The sequence below is a fragment of the Chrysochloris asiatica genome, unplaced genomic scaffold (genome assembly GCF_000296735.1).
Source record: "Chrysochloris asiatica unplaced genomic scaffold, ChrAsi1.0 scaffold00023, whole genome shotgun sequence".
NCBI classification, from domain to species: Eukaryota; Metazoa; Chordata; class Mammalia; order Afrosoricida; family Chrysochloridae; genus Chrysochloris; species Chrysochloris asiatica.
Genome location: NW_006408541.1, coordinates 3,368,921 through 3,389,019, shown reverse-complemented (window position 1 = coordinate 3,389,019; position 20,099 = coordinate 3,368,921). Strand labels below are relative to the sequence as shown.

Sequence of the window (20,099 nt, the reverse complement as noted above, 5' to 3'; positions counted from 1 at the left end):
AAGTAGAACTGACACATTGGCCATCCCATGTAGAAGTAGAACTGACACATTGGCCATCCCATGTAGAAGTAGAACTGACACATTGGCCATCCCATCCAAAGTAGAACTGCCTCATAGGATTTCCCAGGTTGTAATTATTAAGGAAGGAGCTCTGGTAGCACAGTGGTTACGAGTCGGGCTGCCAGCCTCAAGGTCAGTAGTTCGAAACTACCAGCGGTTCCGCGGGAGAAAGATGAGGCGTTCTGCTCCCATAAAGATTTACAGCCTCGGAAACCCTGTGCAGGGTCACTATGAGTCAGAACCAGCTCCATGGTACTTACCACCACCACCAATTAGTAAAGAGTCCTGGTGTGGTGCTGTAGGATAAGCACTGGATTGCTAACTACAAGGTAGGTGGTTCAAACCCACCAGCTGCTCCTTGAAAACCCTATACAGGGTCTCTGAGTTGAAACCGACTCTACGGCATTTCCCAACAACAATCTTTATGGAAGCTGACTGCCACATCTTTCTCCTTTGAAGCAACCGGTAGTTCAAGCCACCGAATGGTTAGCATCCAAGCACTTAACCAGTGTACCACCAGGGCTCCTTACAAATTGCTGTTATTAAGTGCCATTGAGTCTGTTCCGACTCATAGCAACCCTGTATAGGGTTTCTGAGGAGCCGCTGGTGAACTTGAACTGCCGATCATGCAGTTCAATTGGTTTTGCAGTCTGGCGCATTAACCCACAGCACCACACCAGGACCTACAATCTAGCCAGCAGCAACTGACATCTGCCTCATTGTGAGTGAGCAATAGAGAATGGTGGGGACTTCGGCAACAGCTGCACTTGACTTCCAGCCAAGAGTTGTCACGCAGGAGGGGGCCTCATATCTACTGATGTCTCAGAAGATGTCAGACTTGGGATTTCACTCCTTCCCCATCTTTTGATTTTCAAAAACATGTTGGCATAGACACTCACTGCAAAGCGGACAAACCATGGCTGCAGTTTTTTGCAGCTCTGATCTTAAGCCTGAAAAATAAAACCAAAGTTAAATCGTGCATCAGGACAATGGCAGGAAGAGTTTGGAAATCACAGGGGCTGGAACTTGTTAGGAGTGGCAGCTTCATTGGGGGGTGGGGGTGGCTCTCGGGCAGCCTGTCCAAATCTTGGGCTGGGATTTAACAACATCCATCAGGTGGCCCGAATGTGTACTTCAAAGCCAACAGGGGCCTAAGTGCCCTTCTGGCAACCACACTGTCCAGTACTGCTCCAAACACACTGTAGTTTCTTCTTCCCAGGTCCTCGGTGCCCATCACTGGTCAACAGCAGTTCCCCATTAGTCTGAATAATTTCCACTGGACAATGTGGTCTCTAAGGTTTTTTTCTAAGTTTTTTTCTTTCTTTCTTGTGCCTCTATTTTATTGGGATGACTAAATCTTTCAAGTATGTTAACTGTAAACACAGCTAATTTACCCCCTGCCTCTTTGAAACAGCTGCTGACAGCTGTACTGTGATCCCATCATGACCTTTAGAGACGAGCCTCCCCAATCCACATCGGGTGCGTGGGTCTTTCTCCCACCCGGAGCTCCACACAGCTGCACCAAATATTGACAAGCGTCAGCTCCTCTCTGGGGACCGGATGATAAACAGTGTGCTAATGGCCAAGAGAACTCCAACTTCTAGGAGTTGAAAGAAGAAAACAACACCACTACCAAATGTCTTCTTTTATTGCAAAGTTGAAACGGTTTTTATTTTGTCTATTTGTATACAATTTTCGCTAATGACTGCCCTATGCATGAGTTATGGGTACATTGGTCTGGGAGTTAATAAATCGTCTGAAATGAGAAACCAAACAGGTTGAAGGAAAGTAATCTTGTTGCCCTGAATCAAGATTAAAAAGAGGATTTTAAAAAGAACTTCAAATCGAAATAAATATCTTTGTTTTTTAGTTGTTCATTTGGAATAACTATTTACATGTTCAAATGGACAAAGGATGTTTGGGATGTAAATGGGGAGAACTAGCACCAAGCAAGACCCCACAGAAAAAGCCTCAATGCCGCCAAGAAGAAGCAAAAGGCAGTGGAGAACCTCTACTCCCATTGGTGAGGCATAGATCAAAGTCTATAGTCCAAGCTGCAACAGAAGAAAGAGAAAATATAAACAGTATTTAGAGAAGCTAACAGAACTGGAAGAAATGAGGAAGTCATGAGGAAGCTGAAAGAACTGAAGCAAAAAACAATTCAAGCTTTGGTTTGTAATATTGAAGGATTCTCTGGGCAAAATATTGAATGATGTAAAATGCATCAAAGGAAGATGGGAGGAATACAGGGTCACTGTACCAATAAGAGTTGGTTAATGTTCAACCATTTCAAAAGGTAGCATATGACCAATAGCCAGAGGTACTGAAGGAAGAAGTCCAAGGTGCATTGAAGGCATTGGTGAAAAATAAGCCTCCAGGAATTGACCCCCAAAATGAAATCTTTCAACAATTATGCAGCACTGGAGGTGCTCACTCATCTATGCCAAGAGATTTGGACGACAGCTACTTGACCAACTGATTGGAAAGGAAGCATGTTTGTGCCCATTCCAAAGAAAGGTGACCCAACAGAATGCAGAAATCATAAAACAATAGCAATATCACATGCAAGTAAAATTTGGGTGAAGATCATTCAAAAATGGCTGCAGCAGTACATTGACAGGAAGCTGCCAGAAATTCAGTCAGAAAAGGATGTGGAATGAGGACTATCCTTGCTGACATCAGATGGGTTTTGGCTGAAAGAAGATAATTGTAGAAAGATGTTTACTTGTGCTTTATTGATTATGCAACAACATTGTGGATCGTAACAAACTATGGACAACATTGTGAAGAAGGGGAACTCCAGAACACTTAATTGTGCTCGTGGGTAGAGGCAATTGTTACAACAGAACAAGGGATAACAAATGGTTCAAAATCAAGAAAGGTGTGCAACAGGGTTGCATCTTTCCATCATACTTATTCAGTCTGTATGATGAGCAAATAATCTGAGAGGCTGGATTATATGAATAAGAATGTGGCATCAGGACTGGAGGAATTGTTACTAACAACCTGCAATATGCAGATGACACAATCTTGCTTGCTAGAAGTGAAGAAGATTGGAAATACTTGTTGGTGAAGATCAAAGACTACCGGCTTCAGTATGGATTGCTTCTCAATGTAAATAACTGGACCAATAAATAACATCATGATAAACAGAGAAAAGATGGAAGTTGTCAGACTTAATTTTGGTCGGATCCACAGTCAATGCTCAGGAAAGCAGCAGTCAAGAAATCAAAGGATGAATGGCATTAGGCAACTTTGGTGCAAAAGACATCTTTAAAGTGTTCAAGAGCAAAGATACCATTTTGAGGAGTAAAATCATGGTATTTTGAATCACCTCATATACATGTGAAAGTTGGACAATGAATAAGGAAGACCATAGAGGAATTGATGCATTTGAATTATGATGTTGGCAAAGAATATCCAAAGTATCATGAATTGCAGGACAAACAAATCCGTCTTGGAGGAAGGACAGTCAAGATGCTCCTTAGACGTGATGATGGCAAGTCTTTGGCTCTCGTATTCTGGACATGTTGTCAGGAGGGACCAGTCCTTGAAGGACACCTAAGTATTGTAACATGGAGGGCCAGCAAAAAAGAGGAAGACCTTCAACGAGACGGACTGACCCAGTGGCAGTAACAGTGGGCTCAGACGTAACAATTGTGAGGACGGCGCAGCACTGGGCAGTGTTTAGTCCCGCTGTGCATAAAGAATCACTATGGATCAGAATCTACCCGATGGCACTTAATAACACGTGTTTCCATGAACGAACTTGATCACAATAGAGAAACGGCACCCAAGAAATCAGATTCCGTGCAGTCAGGTCTTCCCTGGATAACCCTGTTTTTCTGCAGATGCTGAAAATGTTTGCAGACGCTTGGTGCCCCAGACTCTAAACAAGCCGGGGCTCGTATGTACTGCTAGATAGAGGTGGGTCCACACTAACAAGATAGGGTGTACTTATGTCACATGCTCTGTCAGAAGCAGGTACTCCCCTCCTCAGAACAATCAACCGTTTGACACCAAAAAGGCAGCATTTGCCCAAAAGCAAGGCTCAGTAGTCAGAAAGGGGCTGGAAAGATGACTGAATGGAAATGGGGAAACTAGAGAGGAAGAGGGCAAGAACCACCATTGTATTGAAAGGATTGCAGCTAATTTCATGAAACAAAATAGGTATCAGTCATTGAAATGGAAAACTAATTTGCACTGTACACTTTCATCTAAGTCACAATGAAAACATTTTTAAAAGGGAGAGAGAGAACAAAAATGGGCACTTCCAGTCTGACGCTTGGTTAGGGGGAAGCATCCTCCAATAGGCTTCTAGAACCTTCTATTTGAGATTTGCATCCAGCACACCCTGCAAACTGGCAAACCTCCCACCACACCAGTTTTCCCTTCCTTCAAGAAGTTTGCAGGGCCCTCCACCAGGAGTCTATAAATGAAAATAAAGGCCCTGGAGACCTTCATAGAGCTCAGACTTCAGAGCAAAGAGGGTCCACTTGGGAGTTAGATAGTGTATCCGCCCCCCATCTCCCATCCTTTTTGAGAGTTAGGTTTATTCTTTCATGCTTCTTAAAATAGGGCCAGTGCTGACTAGAGTTCAGCATCAAGTCCTCCCAGGCGCTGCAATTTCGTATGGATTTCCTACCATAGGGGACAGTTGGATGTCTGCCGGTGTTTCCTAGGCCTGTTTTGATCTCAGCCAGCAGAACATATTTTTGAGGTCAACATGCCACACCCCCTTCTCCTAGCAGAAATCTCCCCCTTTCCCCTTCTGCCAAATTTTGGATCTGGGCAGGTCTGGGTAAACATCGGGGCTTCGCACGCCTCAGAATGAAACTGGAGAGGGCCGCCCACCTACCTCTCTACCAGCTAAGACTTCTGTTTATGAAATTAGCGTAAACGAAGAAATGGGGATAAATTGTTTAGGGAAATCTCTTGGTAACATCCTAACCATTTTCATTCATTCGTTTTATTGTGACATTTATTACAGGAATTTCCGCATCAGTTTTCCTTTCTCCCAGAAGAATGTGCCCACCCCTCATTCTGCCCCCGTCCACCTTCTGCTGGGTGGCCTGGCTCAGGGCGTCATAATTATCTCTCAAGTGAGTCTGTGCACAGCTGAGGCCTCCCAGCCAATGACTGGCCCCAACGTTCTTTTTTTCAGGACTTGTTCCTGCCAGGTTTTTGTCTGCAGCCGCTTGTAGGAGCTTGTCCATAGGATGCAATGAAAAACCATCAGAAGCCATTTGCCTTTCAAATTCCCCGTCTACTCCGACACCTTTGAAGTTGAGAGACGGGGAGGTCTCCGGAAAAGGTGGTTGGTCCAAAGGCTCCCTGCTAGTGCAGACAAGTGGGAGATCAAGGATCCATCTGGCAGAACATGGCCCCAGAAGGTCCAGCTCCTAGGAGGGGCTAGTGGCAGCCACAGGCCCGGACAACCATGTTTCTGTATTTTTTCAGGATGACATTGGAGCTGTCATCAAAGTAGAGAACCGAGATGGCGTTGAGCTGGGTTGGGGCACAGCAGGGCTTGGGTACTGTTTCTGGGTTGATAAAGTGGACCTGAAAGACACCAAGTGTTGGCAGTGGTGAGATGCAGGTACGGTAAGCCTCTCGGTTCCTATAAGCAAAGTGCACATTTTACTTGGAAGTCCTGGTGTGTCTCGCACTGGACTGCAAAGTCAGTTTGAACTGCAAGGTCAGTGGTTTAAACTCACCAGCTGCTCCTTGGAAACCCTATACAGGGTCGCTATAGGTTGGAACGGACTCAATGGCACTTCACAACAACAACAAAATGATCCTTGATGGAATTTACTGAGCACTCTCTGAACTAGTCACTTGATGTGTGCTTGCTCAGGCAATCTGGCGACTACACCCTTTTTACAGTAAAAGAACTAGAGTCTGGTGTTTGTGGACCATGCCGACACCTTGAAGATGGTGCAAGCTGCTGCAAGGCTTTGTTCTGTTGTACACGAGGTGACCTTGAGTTGGCACTTACAAATTGACAACAACAACAGCTATACAATATTATTTCTAACAGACTCTGGAGGAAAGCCCATGAAGGCAAATGTGTCCCAGGCCCATCAAAGTCATGTTCACTGTGGCCTCACTTAAGGGGGCGCAGGCAGGGGCGCCGCCTGGCCCAGATAGGACCTACCAGTGTCTGCACAATGGCGTGGTTGGTGGCGTTCATGTAGGAGTTCAGCGGGAAGGCACACTCTCCCTCGCAGTAGTAGGCGGCATAGCCTTCAGGGGCGATGATCCAGTCCTACAGAGAGAGGAGACTGTGGGACGGCATGGATATGTGCACTGTGGGCTGCAGCATGCCACAGCCCACGCAAACCCTTCAGAGCAGTCCAGTGGATCCTGAACTCATGGCATCCTCTCCTGACATTAGCAGAAGGCAAAACAAGCCCCGAATGGACATGTCATGTATTTTCTCTCCTGGGGTGGCAGGTGGTATAGGGAGGTGGGCGTTGGTGTCAGAATGACCAGGTCTGACAGCCAACTGTAGACCAACTAGGGTGCAACGCTTGGAGCAGTTTCTTCACCCAAATCCTCTGTCTCAGTTCACCTTCCTGCAAATAGACTAACAGCTCACTGTGGCTCAGGAGAGGACTGCAGGGGTGAGTCTGCCATGTGTGTGCTCTTCGATAAAGGACTCATGTGGCCACGCTGGTTTGCTGAGCCCAGAAGTACTGGTCTCCAAGTCAGTACCTCCTTCATGGACCCTTCAGCCCATGACATCTCCTGGCAGAGGCTCTGGAGCTGAGGTTCTGTGACAACTCAGACATGGACACCAATGGGCTCCTATGAGAGCAGGTGTCCTGAGGAAAGTGTCACAGGAGGGTGTTGGGTAACTTCTGCCTATGTGACATTTGGTCACAGACCCTGAGGAAGAGTGTAGACCTTCTTCCCACTCATCGAGACGCTCCCTGAGGGAAGGACACAACCACTTCGCTGTGATCACATGATATGCCCTTTCCAGGGTCATTTGAGCTCTCTGGAGGTGGGCACATCGTGATGCTCACAGCTGCTCTTCCAGGCCAGAGCAAGGCACCAGATGTACTGGATGTCCAATAGCTGCTCCATGCGTGTCATGTCAGAACTCATCGATGACACTTGTCGAATTGTATGGTCTTTCCTCCTTCTCCAGTGATTCTCCTCTGCCCTTCACCCCACTGCATCCAAATGATTCCAAATGGAGCAGCCATGTTCCTGTAACATGGCCCCGCCCCTCACAACAGTTGATTGGTTCAGGAACAAGCATCTGTCCCACACTGGACCAATCAACTCCTTCCCTGGGAATTTGAGTCATGGAAGGAGAAGAAGGGACAGACAGGACAGAGAGGGATATGTTGGCTCTCCTGTGAGCTGGACTCTAACTATCACAGACTCAGCCATGTCCCCTGACACTGCTCAGACGAGAGCAGCAGCCCATCCTGTCTGCTGGATGAGCATAAGGTTCCTGCAGAAAACAAGGTTCACAGTCTAATGGTGTGAGGCTTGCTGGTTATAGTTTGTGTCTCAGGCACATGGCTACTCTTGGGTTTCTTGAGATATAGTATCCTTAACCTATGTGCCCCTGCCTACACTGAGATCCATTGGTACTGAAGTCTCAGCTGACACCAATGAGGCACCCCTATATCCTTAGCCTACGTGTTCCCCTCTTCCTAGGCACTCAAGCCCTAGCTGAAACCACTAAGAACCATGCGATTGCTGCCTTGGGGTTGCAGGGAGCACACAGAGCCCACACCAGAGCTTCCACCCCCAGGACACCCTTCTCCCCTTACCTGCCAGCCCAGGTCTCGGAAGCTGACATACAGCTCGTGTTTCTTACAGGCCTGCCTCTGGTCACTGCTGCTGTTTTCTGCGTGGACAAGGGTGGGAATCAGCAGAAAAGGGGAGGAAGGGAAAAAGAAACACAAAAGTATGACATGTTTCTCATCCAAGACAGAGGCGCAGAGCTGGAAGGTGGGCGTTTGTGGTCCTGGGGCTTTATGTCCAACCCAGCCAATGGCTCAGCCCAGCCAATGGCTCAAGCCAAGGAGATGCCAAGGCCCCCAGCCCTCTGCCAGAAGAATGTTCTGGATCCTTTATCTATGTGCATTCTTTTAAATCCAGGTATCTGGCCTGAACTCCAGAAGGGTGTCAAAGCCCTTTAGGATCCCCATTTGAAGAAATCCGATTCTGTACCACCTTGCCCTAGGGGCAGAATCCACTCTGGAATGCCCACCCCTCCAGAGGAGGCAAGAGAAGACCATGAAGCAAGGGCTGGTATCTCAGTCTCCCCCTAATCACCACCACCTCAAAGAAACGAGAGGGCAGAAGGTCAAATACCACGGACCTTCCAGAAACACACACTACGGAGGCTTCTTTGAGGAGGAGGAGGATGCGCTGGGGTTTCCCAGAAGTATGCAAGGTTTGTAGGCGTTTGGGTTAGGGAGGAAGCACTTGTAAACAGTTCAGAGCCCCCGCTCCCCACATACACACGCAAACACATGCACTACAAATGTTGTCACTTGTGCAAGGCTCTCCGCCCTGCAGCTCCAGGGACTCTTTTTTTTAACGACCGAAAGCTTTCCAGTGGTGTTGTATCACCAGAATCCAACTCCTGCCCTTGGCCTGGACCGCCTGGTTTGGCTGACTTCTGACCCATCCATTACTGGATTCTACCACACTGCCTCCTTTCTGTGCCACATGCTCATTCCCACCTCCAGGGTCTCCCCACATGACTTCCTCTACCTGGGCTGGCGGTGAGGGTGCCGGGAGGGAGAAAGAGAAGGAAATGGCTTGGGGAGGGGGGGCGGGGAGGCAGGGCGCAGCAACATGGAGGAACCAGAAACTGGTCTCCATGGGGTTTTCCAGAAACTCTCAGGTCAGGAATGAAAAGAAAGGTCATTGCTCGTGGGCTCAATAGCATACCATCTTCCTTTTTAGCTTTTTAGAATATTCCCAAGTTTTATCCATATCTATAAATCTACAGTTTGGTTTCTGGGTAATGCAAAGTGTTCATGTTTTCAGCTGCTAAACGAAAGGTTGGTGGTTTGAATCCAACCAGAGACACCTTGGGAAGAAGATTGAGTGTTCTGCTGAAAACCCAGCTGTTCAAAACCCTGTGGAGGGCAGTTCTCCCCTACTCTGTTCAGTGGTCATTGGGAACTGGTTAGAGCTCAGAAAAGTCATTTTTTAAAATTGTACAAACTAATGGGAAAATTCCATTTACTCAATTATAACAGAACTACCTTTGTTTGTACGAGGAACCTGGCACTCAGTAGACATAAGCACCTTCTTGCCATTGTGGAGCACTGAGCATCTGCCTTTAGGTGACCTTCCTCACTGTCTTCTAGGTTGGGACCACTCAAGCCCTCACTCATTCACCCATTCATACAGATGCGTTTACTATGCATTAGAGACACAGGTGGATCCAGAACACAGTACCCGCCACTGGGGGGCTCTATTCTAGAGAGACACCGATAATCAACACACAATCAAGTACTGTAAATCAAGAGGAGTGCCTATGTGGGAAGGGGGCAGGCAGGCATGCTACCCTGGGGCCATTTGACATAGGTGCTAACATAGAAGACGGTCATGTGGATGACACAGGACAAGGAGGCATCTCGTCCTGTTGTATGTACACGGGAGCACCACAGTGGGGCTGAGCTGATGGCGGTGAGTAACAACAGCATCTAATAGAAATGGCATCTCTGTAAAAACCAAAAGGAAGTGAGAACTGAGCTGAGGAATATTCAGGAGAGGAGCAATCCAGGATGGGGACAATGAGGAGTGGGAAATGGGGAGATATCCCTAGTGACTAGAATCAGCAGTGTGGTGTGGGATAAAGCCCTGGACTGCAAGGTTGGTTTGCACCACAAGGTTAGTGGTACAAATTTACCAGCCGCTCCTTGGAAACCCTACACAGTGTGGCTATGAGGCAGAACCGACTCGACGGCACTTATCAACAACAGTAACTTTACAGAAAGACAGGGACAAACTTCTTCCAGGAAGAAGGAGGAGCAAGCTCCACATCAAGGGGCAGAAAGGCTTCAAGACTGGAGAGGGAGTGGTTCGAGGACAGAGGGGCAGTGAGGTGGGGGCAGCAATGTGGAGTCATGATGTCCCTTCCTTCCCTCCCTCAGAAGCACTCGGGGCAGTGAGAGCGAGAACAGCCCCAAGCGAGTGGGTGTGGGTGTGGAGAGGACAGGGTTCTCTGGAGGGCAGGCACTTGTCAAGGTGCTGGGACCTTCAGAAGAACATCAGAACTCCATTTAGTCCTCCACTGTTCCACCTGCAATTCTGAGTGAAAATCTAGCGTAGTGCTGGTGGCCTGGCTGGGAGGAGTATTTTCTCTGCACTGCCTCCTTCTCCCTCTGCTTTGTAAGGAAGCAAAGGTGGACGAGAGAAAGGGAGGTGTGTCCCCCAGCCCAGGGAAATGTGCACAGCAACTACGGAGCACATTGGCTAGGACTGGGAATAGCGAATAGAATTTGTGTTGAATGCGGACAGTGGGAACTGCTCATAGTGGGGAGAGTGTTGCAATGGATTCGTCCACCAGCGGAGAAAACCCAAGGAGCTGAATGCAACAGCCGAGGGCGGCTCACCGCATTGCCTCCCCAGTCTCTGTAGACCCTGGCTCCTCTGGAGAACGTTATGGGAACGCATGGCCTCTTATTAGCAGAAAGGCAAGGGTGGGAGACACACTTGGAGCCCAGGACCCAGAGGGACCCATGGGAAGTAGATCCCACTTCCCTGCCCTAGCCCCACCTGCTCGCGGCAGCAGATACAATGAGGAAGCAGCTAACAGCTGCTAACAAGTTACAGCTGGTGCTCAGACACCCCCCTCTCCACCCCTTAATCTGGGGAAGATGGCTAATTAGCAGGGAGTTGGGTCTAAATGTGGGTGGGTAGGAGGAAGTGAAGAGATGCAAGGGACCCACAGTTTCTCAACTCAAAACCGCATCATCTGAAGAGCATTGAAGGCCCCGGGGGCCTGGACCCTACAAGTTGGAGCATGTGGCTGTCTAGCAGGCAGCTGCCAGGAGCCCCACGTGTGTGGTCCGGGAGGATTCCTGGCCCATCGCACGTGGATTGAGTTCCTGGGAGGGCCCCTGCATATACACTGATATGGGTGTACACACACAAATGGCACAACAAGACACACAAAACACAGATGCATCATAACACGCAGGTACATACCAATGGTGTCACAAGTCTTCAAATGGGCCTGGGCTCACACACTGACAAGACACAGACATACACACAATGACGCAGACACACACAAACACACTCACCCAGCCCACTCAGAGATCCTGGTTTACAGTCTGAGGTGGGACCCAGACTTTGGAATATTCTAGGAACTGTAAGAAAACCACAGGCTGCCATGTGAGGTAGTGAGAGTCCCATCCTGGGAGTTACGTAGATAGGATGAGGGAAATGAGGCGTGGATTTGGAGGCTCTGAGGCCTGGTTCCTCTTCTCTCATGACCAGAGTACATCTGCTAGAGGCCCAGGACATAGGAGTCTTTTCTGGAACCAAGTTTGCTGGTACTTTCTGCCTGGTTGCTGTGCGAAATCCTTTAGCAGTTCTGCCCACCCTACCCCAACCCTCTCCCAGCCATGAAGACTTCCTGGGAGCTGAAGAAATAGCAGCTCTGCAGCATCAGCACAGTCAGACAGACTGATGGGAAGGGGCAGGTGTTATGGTCCTTTCAGGCCCTGCATCTGGTGGGTTATCTGGACAGATGGCTGCTGGTAAAGTAGACTGACCGGAAGCTTCTTTTGAAGGGACTGGGGGAAGTTTGAGGTGCATCTTCCACCAGCAGTATAGTGCAAAGAGGCAGAAACACAAGCCAATGGTACAAGTCCATCTCCTGAAGATGTCCTTAGGGCTGGAACGATTCTAAGCCAAACTCAAGGCCCCAAACCACCTCGTTGGGTTCCAGCAAGCCCAGGGAGCAAGATGGCCATCAACATCTACCTCCCAATCAGCCCTGGGGAGAGGGACCTCGTCCCAGCCATAGCTCCAGCGCAATGCTTAGGACAAAACCAAGGAGAGGCTCAGTCAAGGGCTGGTGAACTCTCAGAGAACACTCAGCAAGGTTGTTGGGTAGAGACTGCTCTTTAACACCAAACATGGGAGAGTAGCTAATGTAATGGCAACCTAGATTCCTGTGGTTCAAATCCCAGGTGGCCACTGGCTTGCTGTTTGTTCCTGGGCAAGTTACTTAATCTCTCTGAACCCCAATCTTCCTCCTTTCCACCTGCCTCAGAGTCTCAGGAACTACAGGAGAACATATGCCAGGGTTTTGCTCTACAGTGAGAACTTAATGTAGCTCCCAGAAGTTTCCTTTGAGAAACACACTCCCACCAGAATTTATATTCATCTCTAAATAGTGTGCAGTGAAATTGCTACCTTCAGTTTTTATTTTTTCACTTGTACTATTGACACATTTGAAACAATTCTAATAGTATCCCAAATAGTACAACATATATATTTATATATGTATGTTGTGTTGCTGTTATGTGCTGTGGAGCTGGTTCCAACTCATAGCGACCCTGTACAGGGTTTCCGAGACTGTAAATCTTTATGGGAGCAGAAAGTCTCATCTTTCTCCTGTGGGTATAATATATATATACATATATATATATAGTTGTTTTCTTCAGGTATTTATACATTTGTTGTTATATACTATGGAGTCTGTTCCAACTCACAGCAGTCCTGAATAAGGTTTCGAAGGAGTAGCTGGTGAGCTTGAACCGCCAACCTTGTGGTTCACACCAATTTTGCAATCCAACACATTAGCCCTCAGCACCACACCAGAACTCCATATATATATATCAAGTGCCATCGAACCCATGCTGACTCAGTGTAGGCTTTCTGAGGAGAAGCTGGTGGTTTGAACTGGCAACCTTGCAGTTAGCAGTTGAGTTTGGTGGGATATCTTTAGGCTTGTTTGTAACGTTTTATTATCCCACCAAATAATATATAACAACAAACAAGCATACAAAAACTATCACAAGTAATGAAATTGCTGCATGTTTCAAATATTTTTTAGTTTAAGAAATAAAATGTAGAGTGGCCACCAAAGATACAATTATTGGTCTCTACTCATTCACAGCGAAAGAGGAAGAAGGAAAGCAAAGACCCCCAGAAGAAATGAACACACAGTCTGACTGACCCACGTGGGGTCACCATGACTCAGGTTGGACCTGCCCACCACTGCTCTTTGGTTACATAATTAAGACAGAGCCCTGTGCAGGAAGAGACTTTGTCAGTTTCCCTTCATTTCTCAGAGCGCTTTAGTGATCCCATGAATGGATTTTGATGGGTACCAACCACCATCCAACCATGACCTACCTGCCACGTTGGCCATCCGTAGGGCCTCCTGGTTCTTGGGCGTCTTGGACCGGTTCTGGCTGCGCTGCTTACCCCCCGCTGAGCGGATGCTCCGTAGGTGGACCTCTGTGGCCTTGAAGAAGGCTACCATGAAGGGCTGCTTGTTCTGGGGCCCATGCCGCCCGATCAGACCCGCCAACTTGGGGTTAATGCTCTGCCCTAGATGGAACCAGAGAAAGGGCTGAAGCAGGCTGCAAGCTCAGCGGGGGAGACTGCATTCCCACCTGTGAATTCTCTCATGCATTGTCCGAGCATGCGGTGGTGTTTGCTGAGTACCGACTCTATAGCAGGGGCTGTGTGAGGAGCTTGAAACACACTGTGAAAGAAACAAAATCCAAACGGTTTCCACAGGCCAGACAGTACCAAACACCTGCCCGTATCCAGCTACCCAAAGATGACAAGGTGGAGATACTAGAGAGAGATGGGAGGTCACAGGTTCGTGGTATAAGTAACATCCACATACATTTTATTGGCCAAAGCAGGTCACTCGATCCACCTAATTTAAACAGGGCTGAGGAAGTTCGGAGAATCTTTGGTGGTGGCTGTTCAAACCCACCAGGAGCGCCACAGGAGAACGAGATTGACAGTTTTGGAAAAACCTTCTATAGGGTCGCTATGAGTTGGAATTGACTTGATGGCAGTGGATTTGTTTGTTTGTTTGTTTTTTGGAGGAAGTACAATCCTTTTCTGGAGTCCTGGTGTGGCGCTGTGAGTTAGTGTGCTGGACTGCATGGTCAGTCTGAACCAAAAGGTCAGTGGCTCAAGCTCACCAGCTGTTCCTTGGAAACTCTATACAGGCTTGCTGTGAGTTAGAACTGACTTGATGGCACTTAACAATAACAACAACAATCCTTTTCTGAGCCAAAAAGGGTTCGCAGTTGCCAACAGTTCTCCTGACACTCGCTGTCCCCATGGGAGGGGACTGTACGCATTGACCTGGATGGATACTTGTGCAAAGATGTTCCAGGCCAAAGGGACTGTGAGCACAAACTGTGAGCTCAGAGGTGGGGACAGTGAGTGTCCCAGAGGCAGAGGCACTGAGCAGTCTCATCCAGCCTTCACTCTGCATGAATTGGGAACCCCAGTGGCACCTGAGCTGAGGGTGGGTGGCTGGGCTCACTTTTCAAAGATCCCCTCTGCCTGTCCTGGAGATCCGACTGCAGAGAGTAAGGACAAAAGAATGGGGGCAGAGGGGGTAAGACGTGATCAGAGCTGGAGCTGTTTTTCTTTAAACCCCTCCCTGGCATTGTTGGCTGAAGTTTTTTATTTGGGGACAATTATCGAGTCCCTCCCTTCACCAGTTTTCCCCCACAGTCTCAGCCCGCACAGTGAGAACACAGCACCTAACCAAGGCAGGTCCTGGATCAACTTTGGAAGGGACTGGGCATGAAAGGTGGGAATTGGTCACAAGGCACATCCACACTTAGGGTGTGAGTTCTGGAAAGAACAGGGTGCAGCGGGTAGAGGTGGGAGGGCAGACAAAGCGCTGTGGGGCTCAGTGTAAGTTATTTGACAACCCAGCCTAATGAGTCAGGGAGTTGGTTAGGTGGGAAGCTCGACCTCCATGCTGGGACCCAGCAAAAAGACTGATACAGGAGACCACAGCCAAGCCAGACTCACGCAGACAGTCCTTGGCACAGACGAGATTGAGCAGACTGGGCTGCTGGTGTGAATGGGGGAGTCCTCGGAGCAGAGATAGGGTGTGTTTGGGAGAATACCCTGATTGTGGGTGCAGGTGGACCACAGTCTGAAGACAGCTCAGTCATGTAACCTTCAGGGGGGAATGCAGGGAAAAAGAAGCTGGAAAGATCTGGAAGAAGCTTGGGCATCAAGTGGTCCAGGAAGAGGACAGGTCTATGTGTCTTGTGCTCTACCGGTGGGTTGGTGAGGCAGGGCTGAGAACAGCCCATGCAAGGGGCAGTGGTGATACCTGGTGATCACACGCATCGCAACAAAAAACAAAGCCAGCGATGGGGATGTTGAGGAGCTATCTCACTGATGACAACAGGCTCAGCACCATGAACCATCACCCAGGAAGCCCTGTGAGTCAGCAACAGAGCAGAATCCGAACCCAGGCCAGGTTGACGGAGAGGCCCAGCTGGTGACGCTCCAGAGGTGAAGTCTTCATTTGAGAACACTGGTGGTTCCTGGAGGCCCTGGGCCCATCCCTGTCTGTAATCACAGGAAATCCAGCAAACCCGCCTGCCAAGATCAGATTTGCACCAGGGGTTCACTTTGGTTTTTTAACAACTGATGTTTAAAAGCACATGCATGGTGATTCTCCTTCAACCTCAGGTTTCCCTGCATTCTTAAGCGGGGTTTCCACGAGTTCACCCATCTATAATTTGAATGAGTCTGTAAAAGGAATCATTAAAGCTGAGCCCCTAGGAATGGTGCCCCTCAGCCGCCAGAAGGCTTTTAAGGAAAAATAAAAATGCCTGAATACTGATGCTGTGCCGACTGAGCTGGGACCCAGACAAAGGGGAAAGAAGAGGAAGGTCTTAGAGTATGAAAACCCCCTTCAGCCACTGACCAGTCTGTGTGGCCCAAAAGAGGTGAGGTTGCATGTGGGAGCCTCAACCTTCTCACCTATAAAATGGGTACCAATGCCTCCATGTCACCCATGTCCTGTTTCCTTGGCAGCTGTTTTCCTTTTGGCAACAGAGCCTTCATCAGATGCTCTCCCCTCCTCATCACAGGAGTAGGGCCTATGATCCAATAACAAAACCAGACCAGTTTTCCATCACGTCAGTCCCATGTGTGCAAAGTAGAGCCACATAAGGTTTAAGGAGGTGACCACCTATCAGTAAGGAGCTCTGGTAGTGTAGTGGTTACAAATCAGGCTGCTAACCTCAAGGTCAGCAGTTCAATACTACCAGCCGTTCCACGGGAGAAAGATGAGGCGTTCTGCTCCCGTAGGATTTGCAGCGTCGGAGACCCTGTGTAGGGTCACTATGCGTCAGAACCAACTCCACGGTACTTAACAACAACAATACCTATCAGTAGATTGCCAGACTTTTCTTCTGAGGTGCCTATGAGTGGGTTTGCACAGACGTCTCAGTTAGAAGTCAGGTACTTAACCATTTGTACCAGCCAGGGACATGGCAACTAATTAGCCCTGATGACACAACAGTTAAGCTCCTGGCTGCTGACAGAAAGGTCCAGTGGTTCGAACCCACCCAGTTCCACAGAAGAAAGATCTGGTAATGTGTTTCTATGAAGATGACAGAAAACCTTATGGAGACAGTTCTAGTCCATCACATGGGATCAGAATGTCTAATCGACTTGCAGCCCCTAACAATAATAATAACCCTTCAGGTATGGGTGCATGACCAAATTCAGCCAATCAGTGGAGGAGGTTTTGGGAGAACAAACTCCCTACTCTTACAACCAGAAGCAACTTTCTTTCTCTCTGGACAGGACTGAGGGGAGAATGGACGGAGCCCCCCCAAACTATCAACCATCCAGCTACCAGAAGGGGGAGCATGTTTGCAAGTGAGGCTGACCTTATAGAAGGCAGAGCACAGATCTCCTCAGACCTCACTGAGCCACTGGATCAAACCAGTTCTGAAGCTTCCTTGCTTGTCCCCTTGACTGTTTAGCCTGACCTGGTGTTTGAGGTAGTTCATGCTTCTTTCTTCCAGGCTGGAGAACACTGTATCTGGTTGTAAAGAATCTTGGGCCTATCACACACCACAGGGCCCAGAGGAGAGAGGGGAAGAATCCCTTCTATCACTAAGCTTGAGAAACAATGTAAGTTTTCAACTAAATGCTGAACAACACAACAAAAAAGAGGTTTGGAAAACACTTTGCCAATTCTTCAAAAAGTTGGAATTACTTGCAATTCTAGGTGGACTCCTGAGTGTATGGAAACATATATTCACACCAAAACTTATGCACAAATGTTCACAGCACCAAGGCACCAGGACGTAGAGATGCGTGGAGAGCCACAAGCAGGGTGTGAGCTGGGTCACCTGGGGGGGCAGGTGGGAACTGAAGTCCCCTTCAAACCTTGTGCCTCCTCTCGACTTCCACATGGCTCTGGGCAGGAGACTGATGGACCCTCACATTGTCTTAACTTCCTCTCCTTCAACAAACTCAGCAACCAGGTAGGGGTGGTCTCCGTTCACCCAGCCCCAGACTATGCTCTAGAACTGGTCCTAAAGTCAGTCGTTCCCTCAACCCAGGCACCATGAACATTTGGGATGGATAGACAGCTCTTTGTTTGTTAGGGAGCTGCCCTGTGCACTGTAGGATTTTTAGCTGCATTGCTGGCCTTGGTCCACTAGATGCCAACAAATCCTGCTCCCCTCCCAACTGTGTCAACCAAAAATGTCTCCAGATGTTACCATATGTCCCCTGGGGATGTCAAACCATCCTTGGTCAAGAACCACTCACTAAGGTAACCCTAGACAGGTTAAGCTTCTACAGGAGAAGTTGTTAGTTTTGTTTTGTTTTTGCAAAGCAGAGCAATTCGGCAATGTTTTATTTTCGGATTAGAACATTTTAGTCACAATTTTAGGAAAGTCCATTTACTATGAACTTACGTACTTAACTTTGGTAGCATATGAGCATTTAAACAGTGTAAACCTAGCTTCAAGAAACCAATTTCTCCCACAACAAACAATTCTGTAAACTATCATGGTGTCAAAGGAGCTCTGGTAGTGTAGTGGTTAAGAATTGGGCTGCGAACCTCAAGGCCAGCAATTTGAAACTACCAGCTGTTCCGCAGAAGAAAGATGAGACTTTCTGCTCCTGTAAAGATTTACAGCCTCGGAAACCCTGTACAGGGTCTCTATGAGTCAGAACCGACTCCACGGCACATAACTACAACAATAATCATGGTGACAAGTAGCTAATCCACAGTGTCATGTGGATTTATTTCTTTAATAATTATAAAAATTTTTTTGACAGTTTATGTTGTATAACCATGTTCCACTGCTGCCTTTATTTATTTTTTTTTTTTGATTTCTTAATTTACTCTTTTTTTCTTTCACAGACCATCTGTTTTACATTCAACAAATCATACACTTTGTTTCATTACAATGATTAGAATCCCCTCCATGTACTATCAGTTGACAGTATTTCTCTCTATTCATTTTAGCTCTTTTTTTTTTTTTAAACACTCAGGAATATGTAATATTTTACAACACCAAAGGGCACATTCTGCAAGCCTACCTCCTGGCCTCCAGCTCTCACTCCCTCTCTTTCCATGAATCTAGAGTCCTCAGTTACTCCCTCTCTCCATGTCCCCATCTCTGTCTCCATCTTTGGTGTCACTGCTTCTCTGGATAAGGTCCCACATTCCACTTGTGCTCTTCTCCCTTGGGTCCTAGGGTCCTCTGTTTCTGGACTGAAAGATTAACTACCCCCCATTTTTGTTACAAAACTTCTACCTTTACAATTGTGACAGTCGCAATTAGTCATGATAACAATTACTCACTATTGAATCATAAGAATCTTATCCCCATCTCCTTTCACCAGACCCATCTAGACAAGATGAAAACTATTCAGTGGAGACTCTATCTTCCCCCAAACACTCTTAACCTAAACTCCATCTTGAAACCTTATAAGCCAGTCACTTTGTGCCTTTATTGCCCCCTCATTTTAGGTAGCCAATCTCTAAGTTGCCTGTCCCTATTAACCCTGTATACAGAGAAGATAGCATTGATACTTGACATGAAGACTCCTTCCCTCTCCGTTGGTACTTTGAGCTACTCCCTTCATGAGTATAGGTCAAGTTCATCAAATTATAGCAATTTACCCTCATTTCTTTTATCAAAAAATTTTTTCTTTTTTATCTTCCTCTAGTTGAGTTCCGATTATGAAGCCATCGAGGCTGGATCAGGTGGGCATTATCTTCATGTCTGGGTGTCCTTGTGTGTCTCCTTCTGCAGTAGAGTTTTTAATTGCAAAAGTCTAGAAACAGAGAAGGGGACCGGCGCTTCCCTGACCAGGCAGCTCAGGTAGGGCTCCGGGGAAAAGGGGCGGAATTGCACATAGGAAACCTCTGTCTAGCAGACAGACAGACTTTGAACAAACATAAGATCTTGTATTTCAACATTCTGAACTCGTTTTTTTAAAAGATCAAATTGCTGAGGAATTACAGGCATTTTTGAGCTTTTGCCTGCCTGCCCGTGGCTCCCGCTTCCTCGCCTGCTCTGGCTAGTGCCTCTGCCCCCTGCAGACCTTGGAATGCAGGGCTAGAGCAACCCCACTTAGAAGGCTGCATTTCCAGAGAAAAGGAAGCATAAACTAACAAAGCCAAACAAGTAGAGAGGGATATCAGCACGGATATCAGGAAATCCGGGGTGCCCACGGTACAGAGAGACTGAGAGAGGCATTTTTTACATCATCAAATACAGACACTACCTCTCTGCAGCCATTACCCCCAGCCCTCTACTGCCCCTGCCTAGACCAGCCTGAGGTCCAACCCCACCCACAGACTGGTCACAAAGGCCCAGGCCCAACCAAGGCTGGGTCACCACCGAGGTCCAGGGCTCCCAATGCCCAACCCTCCACGTAGCCAGGTCGCTGAGGCCCAACCCAACCTCAGCCCAGTCCCAGAGGCACAGGCCCCCCGAGGCCCAATCCGCCCAACCCGCCCGCTGAGGCCCAAGAGAAAGCTGTGCTGAGAGGACAAT

General features: G+C 47.9%; 1 protein-coding gene across 1 annotated transcript in view; it reads right to left on the bottom strand.

Annotated features, from left to right (window-relative positions):
- Positions 1 to 20,099, bottom strand: part of BMP7 (bone morphogenetic protein 7) — a 116,484-nt gene that overhangs the window by 11,245 nt on the left and 85,140 nt on the right. Inside the window, exons 4-7 of the mRNA XM_006839157.1 lie at positions 13,417 to 13,614; positions 7,854 to 7,930; positions 6,218 to 6,328; positions 5,441 to 5,622 (exon numbers count right to left, since the gene is read on the bottom strand). Of these exons, the coding sequence (XP_006839220.1) occupies positions 5,473 to 5,622; positions 6,218 to 6,328; positions 7,854 to 7,930; positions 13,417 to 13,614 (536 nt within the window). The 3' untranslated portion in view covers positions 5,441 to 5,472. The remainder of the gene's footprint in view (positions 1 to 5,440; positions 5,623 to 6,217; positions 6,329 to 7,853; positions 7,931 to 13,416; positions 13,615 to 20,099) is intronic.